Below are 20,987 nucleotides of genomic sequence, written 5' to 3'. Positions count from 1 at the left end.
ATTGCTCCGATAATGTTTACCGGTGTCCACTCTCCTCTGGTGACCACTGGTGTCCACTCTCCGCTGGTGATCACTGGTGTACACTCTCTCTCTCTCTAGTCTGCCCTCTCTACATCCCCCTGCTATCAGCTGCTGCGCCGTTCCTGAGTCGTTCCAAATCAGCAAGGTTAGAGTATCAGGGCGTAGTATCAACATTAGATCTCAACTGGGCGGCATCAGACTAGAACTGCATGGTGGCCTTAAGGCGCTGGGATATCGAGATTCTCCCCTTCAGGCGCTGCGATGTCGAGGGCTAATGGGTGTAACCCCCGTTGAGGTCCGGGTGAGAGCGTCTCATTAAAAGATTAAGCTAAAGAGGTGATTGGGCTTTGTATGTGCAGGCAATCAGCGAGAGCTCCTACGACATTCCTCAAGGCATAAATGGTGTTTCCTTAATGCATTTAAGGGTGTTTGAGGCATTAATGGTGTTACTTTAATGGCAGTTGATGTTGGCTGTGGGTCTCGTGGGACTCGTGAGCCGTTGGGCTGTAGAGCTGTTGCCAAGGCTGCGGATACATCCCCGGGTCGGCTCGCATCACCGTCACTTGTGCGCTATTCATACATCAGGAGCCAAAATGGAGCAGTGGATTGCGCAGCCACTTCTTTGGAAGGCAGTCAGACTGCAGGCATGGGGGTGTATCGTGGGTCCACAGCTGCCGCCATTGCCTCCATTTTGTGATAGGAGCAGTGGGTAGTCAGAGTCCTACTGACCTTTGCATGCTAGTTCTATTTGAAGGCACGCGGTGGGGGGGTTAAATGGCAGGGTTAAATGCAGAGCTCCAACTCAGTACACGTGTACGCCCCACAAGAACGCTGGACTCCATGGAAGCTGTATTACTTATTGAAGCTTATTGAAAGTTCGCGCTGTTAATGATCATCCACCATTTTGAGTTTCTGGCATCGGGTGGTGGGGGAGCAGAATTGTGTCCCTTGCAACGGTTGTTGCTGCTGCTTAATCGCTCTAAAATCACCCACCTGGGGGGGCGCGGCCAATATGGCGGCGTGAGCAGACTTCCTGCTCTGAGGCTCCCGCTGACGGCCTGATCTAGCACTGGCTTAGGGGCCGTTATTGTGACTGTCGGCCCTGTCTCGATGCTGGGGAGTGGTCCTGATTGCGCAGGGCGGCTCCTTGAGGCTGTGGCGGCGGCTGGAGTGGCGTCTTCACACCGGCAGGCGAGCCAATGGTTTCCGTGGCTCTCGGGGCAAAGGAGTAGCCAGAAACACTGACCGGGCGTAGAGCGGCCCGAGAGTCTGCACATCGCCCCAGCCGGGATGGTGGGTCCGTGCGCAGACACCAGAGCTGCGCGGTGAGCGACAGAGGGGCCCGGTTGTGGTGGCCGGGCGGCCCCCCGAGACTGGGGACCGAAGTGGAGCCGGGAGGCTGGGCTGCGGCCGCCATTTTGTCGCGGGCCCGGAGGTGAGCGTGAGGGAGCCTGTGAGACAGAGCCTGCCGGGTGGCGCGCTGCCAGAAGAGACGCAGAAGGGGCATCAGGGCCGCCGGTACCACAGCGGCTGGAGCATTGGAGATTCGGTGGGTCCTCGGTGAGAGAGCGCGGAGACACAGCGGTCTTGTGCGGGCCGCCATTTTGGCGCTGGGCTAGGCCGTGGACAGAGGAGGCCTACTTCGCAACCGGCCACTGCAGATGGGCCGAGGAGTGCTGTGATTGACAGCGGTGGCCGTGGGAGACTGAGCAGGTGGCCAGGAGTGCGGACCCCCGCCCTGGGACTGAGCGGAGAAACCTGTTGTTTGGTAGTAGGAGATTTCCCGCGGAGCCGCGATCCCGGGACGGGGCCCGGAGCGGACGGACCGGCAGGGGCTCTGAGGCTGGCTGCGGCGCGGCGTGATCAGGGGCCCAGTGGTGGTGTCTAGGTCCTCCCATGCCAGTACGGGGTGGAAGCTGGAGTGGGCCCATCAAGACTTGACAGTGGGAGGTGCTGGCGGCCTCCAGCCTCCAGCCTCGCAGCTGCGAACGGAGGAGATCGGTCATAGCCTGGGGTACTGGCGGAGCCGGGGGATCTCCTGGGGAAATTAGAGGCAGTTCACAGGCTGTGGCCATTGCCTCGGTCCTAGGAGGAGCCGAGAGGAGACCTGCGGAGTGCCCAGGGATGCGGGGCAGAGTGGCTGGCCATTAGAGGAGGAGTTCAGAGGCCCAGCACAGCACAGGCCGGGAGTGGAGACTCAGACTGAGGAGAGGACTGAGGGGGGCCTTGGACTCTGGGTGGAGGTCCGCAGTGTGCAACATGATCTGGAGAGCGTGGAGGCTGAGGTCTTGGTCCTAGGGAGCCCCTGAGTGCTGGATGGGGCCTGCGCCCATTTCCAGGATTTTTCTGCCTGCAATTTGTTCCAGGGAGGTTGGCGGAGGCAGAGGGGTGGACCACCCTGGTAGCTGGTTGACCGCGCTGGTCTCGGGACTGGACCCGGGCAAGAGGAGATTCGCTGGTCCGGCTGGGGGCCCTCGAGAGAGCCAGGGACAGCTGGTGAGCCTGCAGTGGATGGCAGATTGCTCAGCGGTATGGCCTAGCGCACGGACTGGGTCACAAGTGGGGGATTAACAGATGAAGACACGGGGAGTGCCTGGCGGTGGACTCGGCGCACATTCGCATAAGCCGGAGAGTCCTGGGGGTCACATACGCTGGAGCCGCGAGCTGATCTTGCATAGCTCGCCCTGAGGTACACGGCGGGGCCACACTCGGCGGAAGAGCGCTTCTGAGAAGGGTGAGCGGCCTACCAGGCTACCTGAACTTTGTGAGTGGAACTGGTGAGGGGTGGCGCTGACGAGTAACTCCTGGGGTACGTGGGGTGCGCTCTGTCCAGCTCAAGGGTCCGCGAAGATAAAACGGTGAAGGACTTGTTCGCCAAGGCCCAGGCAAGTCAATAACTCAAGGACATGGCGGCGAGCGCTGCTCGCCCCGCCGCGGATCAAGCGGACGGCTCCGAACCCATCACAAAGCCCTTCTTAGAATTACTGGTTACTATGCTGCGGGACGATATCCAAACTCTAAAAAAATAATTCACAGAGGAGATCAAAGAGGTCCTCAGAGATGTGGACGGCATAGGGGAGCATGTGGCAGAGCTGGAAACAAAGCAGGACGGGAGAGATACAGAAATTGAGGCGCTACAGCAGGAGATTTTGCGGATCCATGACCAACAAGTAGACCTACAAACACACCTAGAAGACTTGTAGAACCGTTCTCGTCGACATAATGTAAGGATCCGGGGAGTGATGCTGATCAAAGACACGAAAGATCTGTTCGGATTCACAAGAACTTTTCAATCACATTTTGGGGCGCCCTTTGGAGACCGAACTCCGACTCGACAGAGTACACAGAGTGGGACCTCCGCGCCCTACGTCGACTTCTCCGCCGGACATCCTGGCTTGTGTGCAGGACTACCGCACGAAGGAAGACATCCTCCAGAAAGCCCGGCAGCTACACCCCCTGTCCTTCAGAAACCAATCTCCAGTGCTATTCCAGGACTTATCTGCCCTTGCCTTGCAGAAGCGCAGACCCTTCAAACCCATCACGGCATACCTCCAACAGCGTAACATCTCCTACAGTTGGGGCCATCCATTCCGTCTGGTATTCAAGCTGGACAATAAGCTCTATCAGCTTCGGTCTTTGGCGGAAGCGTGCCGCCTTCTGGGTATCGACCCACCAGTGGAGGAGAACGAGTCAATGGGCCACGCCATGGAATTGGATGACGCAAGGCCACGGTGGCGCCAGCAAGGTAGGCTGCGCCGATTAAGGAAGCCCCCTGCAGCTGAGATTAAGGACGGACAATGCGCTGCAGTAGAACCAGTCTCGGCTGAGCTGACCTCGCCCCATCCCTGCTGACTTTTATGTTAACCTTTTACTAGGCCGTTTGTCTGCTTGTTTTTCTGGCCAGGTCGTCGGTGGGAGGTGGGGCTGTAGCAAATTGATTAAGTCACCCCACTGTATTACATTCCCAATCACATACGGATGATGGGCAATGGGTTTTTGAACATTGGGTTTCTTGTTGGGGGGGGGGGTAGTTTCTTTTCGGAGGGGGGGAAGAAGGGAGGGTTTGGTGTTCCTTGTCCACAGTGTGTTTGGGGTTGCGATTGAGGCGTGAATCCTGGTCCTTGTGGGGAAGCTGATGCCCTTACCTTTTAGGTTTTGCAGCCTTAGGGAGGTTCCTCGCTTTTTGTCCACCTGTGAGACTAGATGGTGACCACGGACCTTAAGATACTCCCTTTAAATGTAAGGGGATTGAACTATCCAGTGAAGCGCAAGGCAGTCCTTTCTTGTTTAGAGCACTCACAGGCAGACATTTGTCTCCTGCTGGAGACGCACCTTTTGCAGAAGGATTGCCACCGCCTTCGGTCCCGAAAGTTCCCACATCAGTTTTTCTCCTCAGGGCCTAGTAAAACGGCGGGAGTGGCTATTCTGGTGGCCCAGGGGTTTAAGGGCAAGATCATACAGAAGGAGGCTGAGATAAAGGGCAGGTTGTTGACTTACAGGTTCGCGCTGGGGGACTACACATTTACTCTTGGCTCCATCTATGCTCCTAACGAAGACCAAGAGAGGTTCTTTCACTCTGCCCTCACTGAAGCTACTGACACTCCAGATCACCACATACTGTTGGGACGGGACTTAAATTTGGTTTTTGACAATATCCTAGATAGATCATGTCAGCGCTCCTCGCAAACTGGCGCTTTCTCTGCGGAGGGACTAGCTTGTCTTCATGACCTGGGTCTTACTGATTTATGGCGCAGCTTCCACCCCCAGGGGCGTGCATACTCATATTACTCTAATGCCCACAAAACATACGCACGCTTGGATTACTTGCTGGCTTCGACTTAATTACAGGCGCTAGCAACTGAAGTGGAGATCGGGGTGGCTTCCCTCTCTGATCACGCCCCGGTGACAGTTGTGCTTGCTTTCCCGCCAATTCTGCGCGCACAGCGAACATGGCAGCTCAGAGAGACCTTATTGCACATCAAAGAGGTAGTCATGAGAGTGCAGTGCGTTATTGCGGATTACCTCTCCCACAACAGCAACACAGACACCACACTCGCTACACAGTGGGCGGCACTGAAAGCGGTCCCCAGGGGGGAATTTATTGCAATCTCCGCGGCAGATAACGTCGAATGCAGTCGCAAATTGGAAGAACTCATCCAATGCACGAAGGTGTTGGCGCAAATGCGCCAACGTTCAGGTGCTCCACGTATCTGGCGGCAACTTAAAGCGGTAAGGCAGCAACTGGCGGCTATGGTTCAGGATAGGGCGGAATTTGCGGCGTTGAGACTCCGACATGCCTATTATACGGAAGGGGATAGGTGTGGACGACTGTTAGCCCAAAAGTTGCGTGAAGCTCGCCAACAACAAGCGGGTCGGGAAATTCTGCGGCCGGAAGGCAGGTGCGACCCTGGAATCGCGATGGCCGTTAGTGACTTTTACACTGATCTCTACACCAGTGCTCCCTTGAGGGATTCAGATGCGGATGCTTTCCTTGCTGCGGTGCCGTTACCCGCCCTCACGAAGGAGCAGGCGGAGCATCTGGAACGCGACATCCGGTTGGAAGAGGTTATCTCTGCCATCTCATGCCTTAAGGTGGCCAAGTCGCCTGGCCCGGATGGTTTTCCGGCATTTTTTTTAGAAGACCTTGTGCACGCAGGTCGTCCCCCTCCTTACACACCTTTTTAATACCTTCTCTGAGCTGGGGGCCATACCAGGAGACCTCTTACAGGCCTTTATAGCTGTCATCCTAAACCGGGGGAAAGATAAGTCGCAATGTGGTGCATATCGCCCCATCTCGCTCCTTAATGTGGATCTGAAGTAGTACACGGGGATCCTGGCGGCCCGGCTCGCACCCCATATGGGTGGCCTAGTCGACCCGGATCAAGCCGGTTTTATCCCGGAACGGCAAACCTCTGACAATACGAAGCGGGTCCTACACCTTATTGAAAAAGTGACCCGAACGAGCGGAGAATTTTTAATGCTAGCTATTGACGCTGAAAAAGCGTTTGATAGGGTGCATTGGCCCTATCTAGAGAAAGTCTTAGAGAAGGTGGGTCTGGGTGCAAAGTTCCGCAAATATGTGCTGAACTGTTACAAGTTTCCGACGGCGGCAGTGAGAGTTAATGGGTACACGTTCCCCCGGTTCCCCATCGAGAGAGGCACTAGGCAGGGATGCCCGTTGTCACCCCTCCTTTTTGCCCTCTACATGGAGCCCTTAGCGCAGAAACTGCGGTTTAACCCATAGGTGGCGGGTATCAAATTTGGGGGTTATGGCCAAACAATCAGCCTCTACGCTGATAATGTCCTGATCTCTCTGTCTAACCCGCGAGAATCACTGCCTGCCTGCCTGTCAGATTTGGAACTCTTTGCACAATGTTCTGGCTTCAAAGTTAACACAGGAAAGTCGGAGGCTCTCGATCTGTCTCTGAAGAAGCCTACTAGGGAGCACTTGCAAAGCACGCTCCCCATTCAATGGGCAACTGGGGCTATCCCGTATCTAGGGATTCAATTGGCTCCCTCGCTCGCTGACACAGTTAATCTTAAGTATACCCTGCTGCGGCAGAAGATTAGGAGGGAACTGGGGAGGTGGAAGCACTACCCGCTGTCGTGGTTGGGCAAGATAACTGCGGTCAAAATTACTGTTCTCCCCCACATTTTATACCTGTTCCGCACTATTCCGCTCCGTCCACCGACTGGCTGGATACAACAAACTCAATCAGAACTGGCCCAGTTCATCTGGAATGGGAGAAAGCCGCGCCTCAAACTGCGACTGGCGATGCTTCTGCCGGAGGAGGGGGGGATTGGGATATCGGACCTTTTGCTTTACTTCCAGGCAGCGCAATTGCGTCTCCTGGTGGAATGGAGTAGATGGGAGTCCGAGAAACACTGGCTGTTCCAGGACCAAGCAGTGGCCGACCGACCTCTACAGAAAATTCCATTTCTCCAAAAACAACATCGGCCCCCTAATCTTTATGCATCTCATATCACACGGGTGTCCATGGAAGTTTGGGACCAAACCAACGCCAAACACGAACTGACTACTTTCCAGTCACCACTCAACCCCTTGATGGAGAACCCCGACTTTACGCCAGGTACTAACTTGGTGAACTATGCAAGGAGGCGGCCGGCTGGTTGCCGATAACTTTTTCACATGTATTCGGAAGAGGGGGTGATGCCTTTCACTGAGTTCCGGCAAACGTACGAGATGCCGGAGACGGAGAGGCTAGGCTACCTCCAAGTGCAACATTGGGCACTCAGTGAACAGGTGCGCCCAACGGCCGATAGGCACCTCCTGCCCTATGAACGTTGGCTGATTACTCGTACGACGGATAAGAACTTAATTTCAGATTTATATAAAATGCTGCTGGCTAAACACACTCATACCTATAGCACTGGCAAGGCACGCTGGGAGAAGGAGTTAGGTAGGACACCTAGCCATAAAGAATGGGAGGGAGTATTTTATAGAGCGAGGCATTCAGCGTATCACATGGGGCTCACTGACACTCTCACTAAAATCCCAATATATTGGTATTACACCCCTACACGCGATGGATCACTCCAGGGAGGCTACATGCTGGCGGGGTTGCGGGCAGGTGGGTACATTGGTCCACTTACTATGGGATTGTGTTCATCTCCAAGCCTACTGGAAGCAAATACTGGACTAGATAGATACGCATTTTGAGACTGAGATTCCGCACCTCCCCTCATATGTCCTCTTGGGACTCCCGAATCCTTTGACATACCCTCTACGCTCCCGCAGAGGTCGTCTGATGGCTATCGTGCTGGGCTCTGCAATGCAGAACATACTTGCATACTGGCGAACCGCACATATTCCTACATTCAAGGGCTGGCTTCATCGCCTATGGCATGTGCTCGGGACGGAGAAGATTTCATTGACCTTAGCAGGAGAGGGGTCCAGATATGCAGAGCTATGGCAACCCTTTATGTCCCTACTGGCCTTGGAGTTCCATGAGGTTACAGGTCCCCAATACCTCCGGCTGCTACGCCTCGCTAATGTGGAACATCCGGAGGGGAACTGAGAGTGGCGATGGTATGAATGTTATGAATGGTGGACTTGGAACACGGGTGTGGGGTGGGGAAGAGTAGGGCAAGGAGGGTTTCCGTTGATTCTTTGTTTCTCTTTTCTACAGTTAAAAGTTTTGATGTTAGCACAGATTATCCTGATGCAGCGCAAACTACAACTGGCATGGTTGACTTGAACAACTCATTTCTTCCCCTTCTGTCACTGATTTATGGTAACGAAGTGATGGCTGCAATTGATAATATTGCTTTGTATGTGCTGCAATTTAAATTTTTTCAATAAAAAGATTTAATACTAAAATCACCCACCTTCTGAGTCGCTGGGGAAGAGCAGTGGAGCGCCGCAGTTCCGATCGTCACAGGGCCAGCAGAGCCCGGATTAGGTGTCGGGGCTAGAGAAGCTTCTCCCGGCAGTGCCCCGCCATCTTGAGGTCTCTCGACTCTGGTCCGCAAGTCGCTGGATACGGTGCTGCGAATAGTTACCGCTGTGCAGATACTTTGGAATTAGTGGCACCAAAGTGTGCTACATGTCGAGGGGAGTAAAAACCCGGTCTTCTCCACTGCAAGTGCGGCGATTAGACCCCTGAAAATAGCCTTGATCACTCCTCTGTCTGCCGAGCGACGTGATCAGGCAGTCATTGCCGCTGCCGTCCAAGCCACACCCCCCGTTAAAATGGCATCTTTGAAATCGCAATTACTAATCTTGATACATATGGCCCCAAATTCCGTTATTAACTTCTGTAATAGAGTACAGTGCCCGATTTCTATTTAAATTAAAATGTTATTGCCATAAGAGAAGATGTAACTAAAGGTGCATTTTACCAGTCCAAACTTAATTGAAATGTATCTTTGAACTTTAACCCTCCTGCTCTTGCTAGGTTTATAGATTTGTAAGGACACTGCAGTTGAAATAGGGTGTTAATCTGTATTTTACTAAACATGCAAACATTTGCAGAATGGTGCATGTTTAACATTTCATGGCAATACATTGATTTTGGGTGCTTGCATTAAGACCATTCAACATTGTTTTCATCCATAGGAGAAGAAGCGAAGAGGGTTTACAACGATGCCCAAAACATGCTCAAGACTTTGATTTGCCAAAAGAAGTTGAAAGCACGTGGCATCTTAGGGTTCTGGCCAGCTCAGAGTGTGCAAGATGATATCTATTTGTACGGAGAAGATGCACAGCCACAATCTGCCGACCCAATTGCTATATTTTATGGATTAAGACAACAGGTCTGATCAATTATTTCCACTTTTGAATAATACTTTTTTATTTTGTTTCAGATATATTTGACCTGTCATCAGTGTTCATATTGCTGTTATTACGGATGTAAATGCTCTCTGTTCATGACTTATTTTTCTAATGCCAAAGCAAATATACTGTAATTTGATATAATTTCTGATAATATTAAAGGACATCACTGTCCTTTAGTATTATCACAGTGACCTGCTCCTTCCATGTTCTTTCTACTTTAAATTCGTAAGCATCAGATAGTTAGGAACGGTTATGGCTGATGATGAAGTAATGCAATTTTTGTTTCTAGTGCTTCAGATCTGCTCTGTCTTGTCAAAACAAGCATTGCTTTTGTTATTTGCATATCATAACAGTATTTTAATATTCCTGCCATCACCCAGATATGTCTGTAGGGATAGATAAGCATACATTTTCCCCTGCAAATATATAGTAACTGATCTTTATAGCCAACATGTTTCTTATAGACTTGTCGCAGGGTAGCATCCCAAGCATGGTATACAAGAGAGTTCTACCTCCGAAGACTCTCCTCTGTGCTGGCAAAGGCTGGACCATCTTGGACCAAGTAGTAGCTGTGTAGTGAAACACCTAGGGTTGGGGTGACTTAACATTTGCTGATTTAATATCACCTGGTATTTATCATCTGAAGAACCATCCTCTAAGCTAGCTATATCCTCTTTCTTCTAGATACAATCAATTACATCAAGGTATTGAATAGGCTTACAAGGTCTGAATGGAAGATTTCCTGTTATTCTGATGCTGGTTATAGTGAAGATTAGTTTAGATATTGTTGCAGTGTCTAACTTGTAGCCCCACATCTAGCTATTCCTTTTAGAATGTGTCCATGAACATGGAGTGCCTTCCCACTGTTGTTCTGCTTGCATACTGTCAGTACAAATGCCTGGTGCTGTTGGCCACGACTTTGATCATTCAACAACAGTTAAAACTGCCCAATAGTGTTGTAAGTCTGAAATATGTTAGTGTCTTTAATTATAGTACAGCTATGGCCTCTTCTCGTGTAGTTTTGAAACAGCACTGTATCTCTAAAACCATTTTCGCTGACCTGGCAGTGGCTAGGCAGGTAATGATAATATGCTTGATTCTAATAATGCAACTTGCATCTCAGAATTATCTTTGGACTTATCTAATACATACATCCACTGAAAAAATGATTCCAACTTCTCCAGTGCTCAGAGTTGTTTCACAGGATGCCAGTTTCCTGGCCAGCAATATTCCCTCAGATTGCACTCCTGATTATCACATGGGTAGTCACCACAAGGGTGCCATGTGTTTATATCTAGCCTTTCATCATGGTAAGCATACCATAGGTCAGCTGTGCTGAAGACTTGATTTTATTTCTGGAAACACCCTGCATGAGCTTGACCAACATGCCTGACTTGCGAAAGATGCCAATATATGAGATGCAGCTTCAGATTATTTCCAGGTCTCTCATTTGTTGTCTAGTCTCATGAGGTTACTGATGATATCCTTCTATGAAGTTTTAATGACCTTTAATATCTACAGCTACCTGACACTTTGGATCTTGCGTACAGGGTTATTCCCCATACCTTATTTCCAGTTATGCCATAAATAATGCCATAGCCATTATATCCCATAAAACTCAAACAAATCCAGAGATTGGATGGCACAAATTTTTTCAGCTGATCGATGCAATAGTAAAAGCATTATATTTTTCGCCATGTTCTCCTTTTCATTATGGCCAAATTAAACAAGAGGCTTTTAACTTGACTTGATTTGATCCAACCTTGCCATGCTGTTCATCTTAACTGTCTTCCATTTCCTAGCTGGTGACAGGGATTGTGTACTTTCTATCTTCACCATTCATTTAAACACACAGAATTATATTTATTATGCCATGTTTCTTAGACATAATTTAACGAATGTAACCGCTCACGGATTCAGGGTCATCATTCTGATCATTTTTTTTCTTCAGAATTTTTCGGAAAATGGAATTCTTTTTTCACTGTTAGTTAAATCTGAAATGATACATTGTTACTCAAATTTTTAAAATGAGTAACACCAAAAGCCCTACTATGCAGCAAACTAAGCTGAGAATATAGCACAGACTTAAATTGCTGAAAACTTAAAGATGGTTTTGCTGTAGAGCTGAAATTGAAAACAATATTGAGCTTTTTTCTGATGGATACCTCTAACAATAGATCCCTCCGCTTTAGAATATTCCCTGGGAGTTAGACTGGACCTTAAAACTTTTCATCTGATAGAGACATCTATCCACAGATTCCTTACCTTAGAATTTCCCAGGCGTCAGGCAGGATCAGGAACACTTTTGCTTGAGTAATACCCTTGTGTGCCGGTAGGTGGTGTTGGTCATTTCCACGTGACGTCATCGGTGTCATCACCTATATAGGCGCCACCTCGGCGCCCTGATGTCCGTTCTCTTCTTTCCACGCCAGCTAGGTCAGATTCGTAAAGAGGGCTAACCTCTGTCACCTTTTGGCAGGCTTTCTTTGACGTTTTATCAACCATTTGTGGTGTGTAGGTTTTTTTCACTATGTCAAAGACGTTTTCTGAATTCAAACTGTGCGGTGCCTGCCATCGCGCAATGCAGGTGACGGATCCACACTTAATTTGTCTCTAGTACCTGGAGCGCGACCAAGACTCGAAATTGTGCTCCGACTGCCGGGCCATGGCTCTGTAGGCTTTTAGGGAACGGGCCCTAAAGCTGCTTGTGGCCTGGCGCTCGGCTCCACGCTAATCGCCCCGGAGGTTTCGTTCTCGGTCCCGATTGATAGGAAGGTCGAGGAACTGGTCTGGGAGTCTTAAGTCCTCGTCCTCCTGCTCGAAGTCTTCCGGTCGGTCAGGTATGAGGCATAGGAAACATAAGAAGTCGAAGCGTACTTCAATTTCTACCTATCTGTCGACCGATATTTTGAAGGAGTCTGAACGCTATATACTTCATTCTGTGGAACCTGCGCCGGGGTCGGCTCCGCGCTGACCAGCTTAAAGAATTCTATGATGCCTTGTGCCTCATATGGGATCATGGATCAGGCCCTGGAATGGTTCCGTGCATTTCTGACGGACAGATCCTTCCGGGTCTCGGCACCACCTTTTCTATCTCAAGCTCATTCCATCTGCCAAGGGGTTCCGCAGGGCTCTGCGTTGAGCCCGACGTTGTTCAATCTTTATGTTCAACCTCTCGCGGCTGTGGCAAGAGAGTGGGGCCTAACGTTAGTTTCTTATGCTGACGATACTCAGCTGATTGTCACCTTGGCTGAAGGTCCCTCTGCCGCTGCCACTAGGTTCAGAGATGGGATGACCGCAGTTGCCCAATGGATGGCTGAAAATTGTCTTCAATTGAATGCCACTAAAACCGAGGTGATGCTGGTAAGGAAAAACACCTCCCTTTGGAACGAACATTGGTGGCCAGCTTCCTTGGGCACTATGCCTGCAGCCAAGCCAGTGGTCAAGAACTTGGGAGTGTGGCTAGACGCAGATCTCAATTTTCAGTGCCACACGAAGAAGGTGGCAGCGACATGTGTGGGCTTGTTGAGAGGCCTCGCCCTATTCTGAAGTTTTTTAGTGCGCCTGTTCGGCAGCTTATCATCCAGGCCACAATTCTATCGCGCTTGGATTACGCAGCTCGCTACTTTTGGGCGCAAATAAAGCTGAGATTCTACGTCTACAGCGAGTTCAGAACTCGGCAGCCCGAGCTCTTGTCGGACTGCCTCGCAGATGTTCTGCTAGAGCCACTATTAGAGCTTTACACTGCCTGCCGATTCATGCTAGAATCCAGTTTAAGACACTTTGTTTAGCATTTAAAATTTTGAAAGGTGCCAGCCCTGAGCTTCTCCGCCCACTTTTAACTTCGTATACTCCTCAGCATAACTTGCGCTCCTTGGGTCAACATCTGGTAAATACACCCAAGTTCAGACTTTGCCGTGTTGGAGGGCGTTCCTTTCGACTGCTGGCGGCAAAACTGTGAAACTCTTTGCCTGCATCTATTCGTAGTATCGATGAGCTGCTCCCATTTCGGAAAGCCATTAAGACCTATCTTTTTCCTCTGATTTAAGGTTTCTTCTTTCAGTTTCTCCTCTACTGGTACAATGATACGGTCAGCGCCGGGACGCCCCTTAGCTGGGGCAGCTGTGCGCTCTAACAAAACCTTAACATAACATAACATAACATTTGGGCGACCTGACCCTCCCGGCGAGCCTTCCAGCACCGGAGGCTCAGAGGGGCTCCATTGGGTTCCGCACCGACGTCTCTGACACCGTCGCTGATGCCCCCAATGGATCTGGGGGTTGATGTGGATCAGTGCCTGTGGTAGATCCGTATCAGCGCTGTTCGTGCCATTGCGACCTTCTCGCAAGGCCCCTGCGTTAAAACTCCCGCCGCCAACAGCACCCCATTCTCATCTTCGATGACCAAGAGCCAGATTAGTGTCTACAGCACCCCTGTGTCCTAGGTCAGTTCCTCTGCCTTATTTTGAAAGGCTAGGATTGGAAGAAGATTGGGAGGGGTCGCTGGACTCTTTAAAAGACCAGCGTAAGCACGCAATGGGCTAGTATGAGGAATTGGGTGAAGCCAGTTGACTGGATACCTCACCAAATTCTGGCCTAATTTTTCCTACAATGCAAACAGTAGGACGCCTCTTCCGCTGACGGTACTTGGAGCCGGGACCCTATCACAGGTGCGGCATCGCTACTTCAATTCTTGATTTGGGTCACTACCTGTCCCTTAGCGTTCATTCTACGTTAGTGGGACACATACTATGAACTTCTGTTAACATTGGACTATTTTACATCGTGCTGTCGTCTTAGAGGTAAACTAAGACGTCAAGATCCGTCCTTCTTGGATTGTTTCCTACTTGGGGTTTATAATAGCATTTGCAACATTCTGAACTTACCGCACCAACTGGAACTACTCGTGACCTTCCACATTAGGGCTGAAATTTCCCTATTAAGGTTACGAACCTTGACCTAGCGAGCACGCTGTTATTTCCGGTTTACTCATTTTGGTTGACTTACGAATACTGCCCCTTAGGAATATTAACTCGCCTTGACGAAGTTCCTTAAGGCAAAAATGGGAACGAAACGTGTTGGCTGTGCCTTTGCTTCATGAATACCTTTTGAATAAAGAAGAAGATAATTACAAATTACTTTTGTTACTGACTTCATTTGAGTGCACCTTCCATTTTGTTTCTTTGCATTGTGGTAAATAGTACATCCTACAGCAGCGGGTGTTGGAAGTGATTGCACCACTCTAACCTCAAAGAACTTTAAGATCCGTTGTGCTTGACCTTGTCTGCTGCTTTTGGTCTTTTGGTTATATAATTTCTCCTACGGTGGCTACAGAGGAGGGAGCTTCATATGCTATGGTGGTGAGAAGGGCAGTTGAGGTCTTCGACCTTCAGCTCCAACCAGTGGAAGTCAAGACGAACATCTTGAGAGAGGTCCTGCAGCCAGGTGTCTCCTCTTCAGAACCCCTCCTTTCTTTCAACGAGGCCTTGATTGATGTCCTTCTGAGAACCTGGTCCAAGCCCAGCACAGAGGCTTCTGCGAATTGGATAATAGCCTGCCACCACCTTCATGCATCGAGTGACCCAAAATTCCTCACCAATTACCCTACTCCTGAGAGCTTGGTGATCCAAGCCTCTACCTCACAAGGCACCTTCCCTTCCACACCCCCAGACAGGGAATCTGAGAGGCTGGATAGTGTGGGCAAGAAAATGTTTTCTTCCGCCAATCTTACATTGCAGTCACTGAAAACTGTAAGCCTATTGGGCTGTTAGGGCCACACTTTGTGGATAATGGTTAGCTCAAGTGCTGCCACGGGTTTCAGAGGAGCCTGGGCAAGTCTCTTCCAAGCAGTATCAGACTAGAGAGAGGAGGCAAAGTTCACCATTCGTTATGGGCTTGACACCACCGACTCGCTGGGCAGAGCAATGTCCTTGGCGGCGGCTGTTCAACACCACTCCTAAATGAAAACTACTGGCTTTTCTGGGGATGTCCAGGCTTCCCTATGGACAGGCCATTTGATGGCACCTTCTCTTCAGATTGCAAAAAAATTAGAAGGTCCCCTTAAAACCAAAGGAATAGGGTTCTATACAACTGTATCAATAAAAAGAAATACTTTGGAATATGTTAAAGGGCTAGCAGTATAACCTATATATACCACTAGTCACTGATTTCTCACTCACTTATTCAGATCTCTTTCATTCAGAGGCAGAAAATATTCCTTATACACACATAGTAGCACCACGGTCTGAATCATTCGCATTCACATCACTCGTGGAAAAAAATTATAACTGTATACCCATGGCCAACATTTTAGATGCACATTAAAAGCAGGGGTTATTATCTGATTGCAAATTTATTTCTGGATGAATCAATACCCCAACCACAAGACTGTGCAAGTTCAGCAACCTCTGCCCGGCCCTGGACGCAGCTCCTTTCGACCTGTGGGTTGGGTGTCTAGAGATCGAGTCAGTCCACTCCTCCCCATGCAGCCTCCAAACATCCCTACTCCAATCATGGACGTATAGTTGGTGGCAGTATCCGCCATCACCTCCACCACTGGCAAAACATCACATCGGACAGGTGGGTTCTTCAGATAGTCCAAGACGACTACTCCCACCAGTTGGGGGATACCCCTCTCTCCATGCCTCCAACATATGACTGTTTTCCGGAGAACTACTTGAACCTGTTTAGGAGTAAGTCAGGACTCTCTTGGCCAAGGGAGCCATAGAGAGGGCTCCGGCGCCAGAAGTAGGGTGTGGTTGCTATTCAAACTACTTTCTGGTCCCAGAAAAGGACAAGGGCCTTCATCCTATTCTAGATCTGCGAGCCCTCAATGGCTTCCTCACAAAAGGAAACATTAAAAATGCTCATTCTGGCTCAGGTATTGTCTGCCCTAGACCCTGTGCTCTGGATGGTTGCATTGGACTTGCAAGGCTCCTATTTTCACATTCCTATCCTGCCTGACCATCGGCATTATCTGCAGTTCACTAGGCCACAAGCTGTTCCAGTTCACAGTTCTCCCCTTCGGCCTTACTAACACCCTTGGAGTGTTCACCAATGTGAAGGCAGTGGTCACAGCTCATCTGCGCAGATCAGAGTTGCCAGTCTTCCCCTAGCTCAACGACTGGCTATTGAAGGCTAGCTCGCCCAAGACTGCCCTCTTCCAACACCAGACTATGACGAACCTCCTGCTTTTCTAGGGTTCACTATCAATGTACCAAAGTCACACCTGACTCCTTCTAAGATGCTCCCTTTCATCGGAGATGTGCAGTTTCAGGCCTATCCTCCCAAGTGGCGAGTTCAGGCTATTCAGGCTATGATACCGATGTTTTAGCTCCTATCCTGGATTTTGGTGAGACTGATTCTAAGGCTGCTGGGCCTCATGGCCTCCTGCATCTTGCTAGTGACACATGCTATATGGCCTATGTTGTCTCTGCAGTGGGATCTAACATTCCATTGGGCGGCACTGCATCAGGGAAATCTCTCCGACATGGTCCAGATCTCGAAGAGAACTGCACAGGACCTGCAGTGGTGGCTCACCAATTGTGATTGGGTCATGAGTCTGACCCCTCTTCCGTCCCCAACCAGATCAGACAATAGTGACAGATGCTTTACTCCTGGGATGAGGCGTCCTTCTGGGAGGAGTGGAGATCAGAAGACTCTGGTCTCTGGTGGAATCCAGACTCTACATCACCTTGCTTGAGCTCTGAGTGATTTGCTTGGCATTGAAAGCTTTTCTTCCTTTCATCAGGGGAAAGCTGGTTCAGGTGTTCAGTGACAACACCACCGCCATTTGCTACTGCAACAAACAGGGTGGGTCAGGCACCCTCTATCAAGAGTCCCCCCGTCTCTGGACATGGCTAGAACAGCAGGGCATATCCCTGGTGGTTCAACACCTGGCAGGTTCCCTGAATGCCAGGGCAGAAGAATTCAGCCATCGCTGCCTAGCAGATCGCAAATGGCGTCTCCATCCAGAGGTGGCATAAGGTCTCTTTCAGAGGTGGGGAGAGCCTTGGTTAGATCTGTTCACCTCCAACAAGAACAAGCAATGTCAGTAGTTTTGCACAATAGAGTTTCCAAGGCAGCACTCGCTCGGCGACGCTTTTTGTCTCGAGTGGAGCTCAGGCCTCCTGTACGCCTTTTCGCCAATTCCACTCCTGTCCAGAGTGCTCAAGAAGATCAGGAGTGACTGGGCCCAAGACATTGTTGTGACTCCGGACTCGGTACGGAAAGTCTGGTATCCCAAGATTCTCCAACTCTGCATCAATCATCCGATCAAGCTACCCCTAAGGGAGAATCTTCTCTTTCTGCTTCCCTCTCACAAGTTCTTCTCTTTATTTTGACCCTTGCCCAGCAGGGCTCTTCTCTGGGCACTCTCAAAGGGTATCTTTTGGCCCTGTCTTCCTTCTTGAGGCTACCAGATCAACCCTCTTTGTTTAAATTCCCTATTGTAAATTGATTTCTTAAAGATCTGTACATATCATCTCACCTGCCCCTTCATCATGCCTCAGTGGGACCTTATTTTGGTTCTTACCTTCCTCATGTGTGCTCCGTTCAAACCTCTGCTAGGCATGAGCGGAAAATCCGTTCCGCTCGCGGATTTCGCGGATTTTCGGTAAATCCGCGATCCGCGAACTCCCGCGAATTTACTGAAAATCCGCGAGCGGCGGATTTCGTGGGCAAAAGTTCAAGCCTGTTGAACTTTTAACTATTTTAGGATGGCGCCGGCAAGCTGCCAGCGCCATCCTAAAATAGTTACTAAGTTAGCTTCAACAGGAAGCACCTGCTTTATTTTATCTATTAGTGCTTCCTTATGAAGCTAATTTAGTAACTATTTTAGGATGGCGCTGGCAGCTTGCCGGCGCCATCCTAAAATAGTTAGTTAGGATGATGTGTGTTTTGTCGAGGCTGGGTAGGAGTGGGTTCTCCCCATATCTATTGTCGAAAATTAGCTATGATGCTTGATGGAGGCCTTTGCATAATTGACTTTCACGAGCTCAATCCCTGTGCAGTTCCTGTGACCACGAGCTTCTCTGATCCGTGCCTGTCCTTTTATACACACAAGAGGCATGTGAACTCGCATATAAGCCCCGTCCGTTTGGCCCCTCCCCACACACTTGTGGTGTGTGCACCATCTTCGCGCCCTTTACCCACTTGATGGACAGGTCACTCGAGGGACCCCGGCGCTCTTTGGTGTGATGGCAAAGTTAATCAGCACCCCCAAAAATGTGTGTTTTGTCGAGGCTGGGTAGGTGTGCGCTCTCCCCATATCTATCGATGCTTGATGGAGGCCTTTGCATAATTGACTTTCACGAGCTCAATCCCTGTGCAGTTCCTGTGACCACGAGCTTCTCTGATCCGTGCCTGTCCTTTTATACACACAAGAGGCATGTGAACTCGCATATAAGCCCCGTCCGTTTGGCCCCTCCCCACACACTAGTGGTGTGTGCACCGTCTTCGCACCCTTTACCCACTTGATCAGCACCCCCAAAAATGTGTGTTTTGTCGAGGCTGGGTAGGTGTGCGCTCTCCCCATAACTATCAATGCTTGGTGGAGGCCTTTGCATAATTGACTTTCTTTCACAAGCTCAATCCTTGTGTAGTTCCTGTGACCACGAGCTTCTCTGATCCGTGCCTGTCCTTTTATGCACACAAGAGGCATGTGAACTCGCATATAAGCCTCGCCCGTTTGGCCCTGCCCCTCACACTAGCGATGTGCACCGTTTTCCCGCCCGGCCATTACCCACTAAATCCGCAAAATCCGCAAATTCGCGGATTTTGCGGATCGCAAAATTCGCAAATTCGCAAAATTCGCCCATGCGTGACCTCTGCACAACTGGCCAGTCTGGCTGCTTACCATCAAAACAGCCTTTTTGGTGGCGATAACTTCTGCCAGGGGGTGAGCAAAGTGCAGGCTCTATCATCCAGGCCTCCTTACCGGACTATCTTCCCTGATAAGTTGATGCTTCGTACTAGAACGTCTTTCTAGTCGAAAGTAATAACACCATTTCACGTGGGGCAATCTGTCACCTTGCCCACTTTCTATGCTCCTCCGCACCCCTCCAAAAAGGAGGAGCGACTCCACTGTCTGGACTCAAAAAGAGTGTGGTTTTTCTACCTTGACTGTACTGAAGAGTTGCGGGCGGACAACCAACTCTTCGTGGGATACGTTGGATCAAAGAAAGGTTAAGCCGTGCAGAAGAGGACTATCTCGTGATGGGTCGTCCTCTGCATCAAACTTTGTAATGCTCTGGTCAAGAAACAGCCTCCTCATTCCACCAGAGCTAGGGCTGCAACGACTGCGTTGCAACGTGGTGTTCCAGTCCTTGACATTTTTCAGGCATCACTGCACACGTTCACTGAGCACTACCGCGAAGACAATCAAGTACGCAGGGACGGCCTTTTTGGCCGTTCTGTCCTGCAGGACTTCCTGGTCTAAACTTTTCAACAGTTCCTCCTCCGGGATGGTATTGCTTAGGTATCTATCCTAAGGTAAGGAATCTACGGCTAGATGCCTCTATCACATGGACAAGTTATTTACCTTTGGTTACACCGTATCTGGTAGAGACATGATCTAACTGCAGATTTTTTACCGACCTACCCATCCTCTCTGTACTCCAGGCAGGATTTTAGGGCTTATGTTCCCTACAAAGCCCTTCATGCTCCAGTGGGATCTGAACTTAGTTTTGAACTTCCTGATGTGCTTACTCTTTTGAGTTCTAGCACATTTATCCTCAGCACCTGTTAACCTTTAAAAAAGCCTTTCTAGTGGCCATTACATTGGCCAGGAGGGTTAGTAAACTGCAAGCACTTTCTGTGCATCCTCCTACCCAACTTTTTTCCCAGACAAACTGGTATTAAGGACACATGCCTCTTTCCTGCCTAAAGTGGTAACACCTTTTCACTAAGGCCATTCCATCACATTGCCTATCTTCTTTGCTCCACCTCACTCTTCAAAAGAGTAGGAGAGATTCTACCTGGCCCCAAAAATAGCATTGTGGTTCTACACTGATTGTACCAGAGATTTCTGGGTAGATGATCTACTCTTCATTGCGTTTGTCTGGGCTTAAGAAAAGAGCGGCTGTGCAGAAACGGATCATGTCATGATGCGTAGTGCTCTTCAATAAAATATGCTATGCACTGGTCAAGAAGCAGCCCAGTAAGGGCTTGCAGGCTTTTTCCTCCAGAGCCAAAGCAATGAACACTGCATTAGCTTGCAGAGTCCTTGTCCTGGACATCTGTGAGGCTGCAACGTAGGCATCCTTCCAACAGATTTACAAAGCACTACTGCCTGGAAAGTCAGGTGTGTCGTTACGGGCACTTTGCCCTTTCAGCCCTCCAGAACTTCCTGGTAAATCGGTTCACAGACCCACCTATGGCGAGGGATTTCTCCATATTGAGTAGCCCTAATGAGGTACCTAGTTTCTGCATACTGTTACGTCAGTAACCTTTGTGGCTAGGTGCTTCTGTGGAAAGGTCATGAAAAACAAGCGATGTCAGAGTGCTGGGCTGGCACCGATATAGACACCATGCAAATCAATTCTGACACAGATGCCGACCCGAAGGATGCCACCTGCCGGCGTGCAGAGGTAGTGCTCGAAAAGTTTAACAATGCAGTCTGATGCCAGGGAAATATTCTAAGGTATGGAATCAGTGGCTAGATAGTGTCT

The 20,987-nt window shown here is 49.8% G+C and overlaps 1 protein-coding gene across 1 annotated transcript in view; it reads left to right on the top strand.

The window, feature by feature from the left end:
- Positions 1-20,987, top strand: part of MTR (5-methyltetrahydrofolate-homocysteine methyltransferase) — a 585,842-nt gene that overhangs the window by 489,102 nt on the left and 75,753 nt on the right. The window contains exon 29 of the mRNA XM_086926839.1: positions 9,101-9,297. Coding sequence (XP_086782965.1) covers positions 9,101-9,297 — 197 coding nt within the window. The remainder of the gene's footprint in view (positions 1-9,100; positions 9,298-20,987) is intronic.

The sequence above is a fragment of the Lissotriton vulgaris genome, chromosome 6 (assembly GCF_964263255.1).
Source record: "Lissotriton vulgaris chromosome 6, aLisVul1.2, whole genome shotgun sequence".
Taxonomy (NCBI): domain Eukaryota; kingdom Metazoa; phylum Chordata; class Amphibia; order Caudata; family Salamandridae; genus Lissotriton; species Lissotriton vulgaris.
Note: the sequence above shows the minus strand (reverse complement) of the source record. Positions and strands in the feature narration are given on the sequence as shown.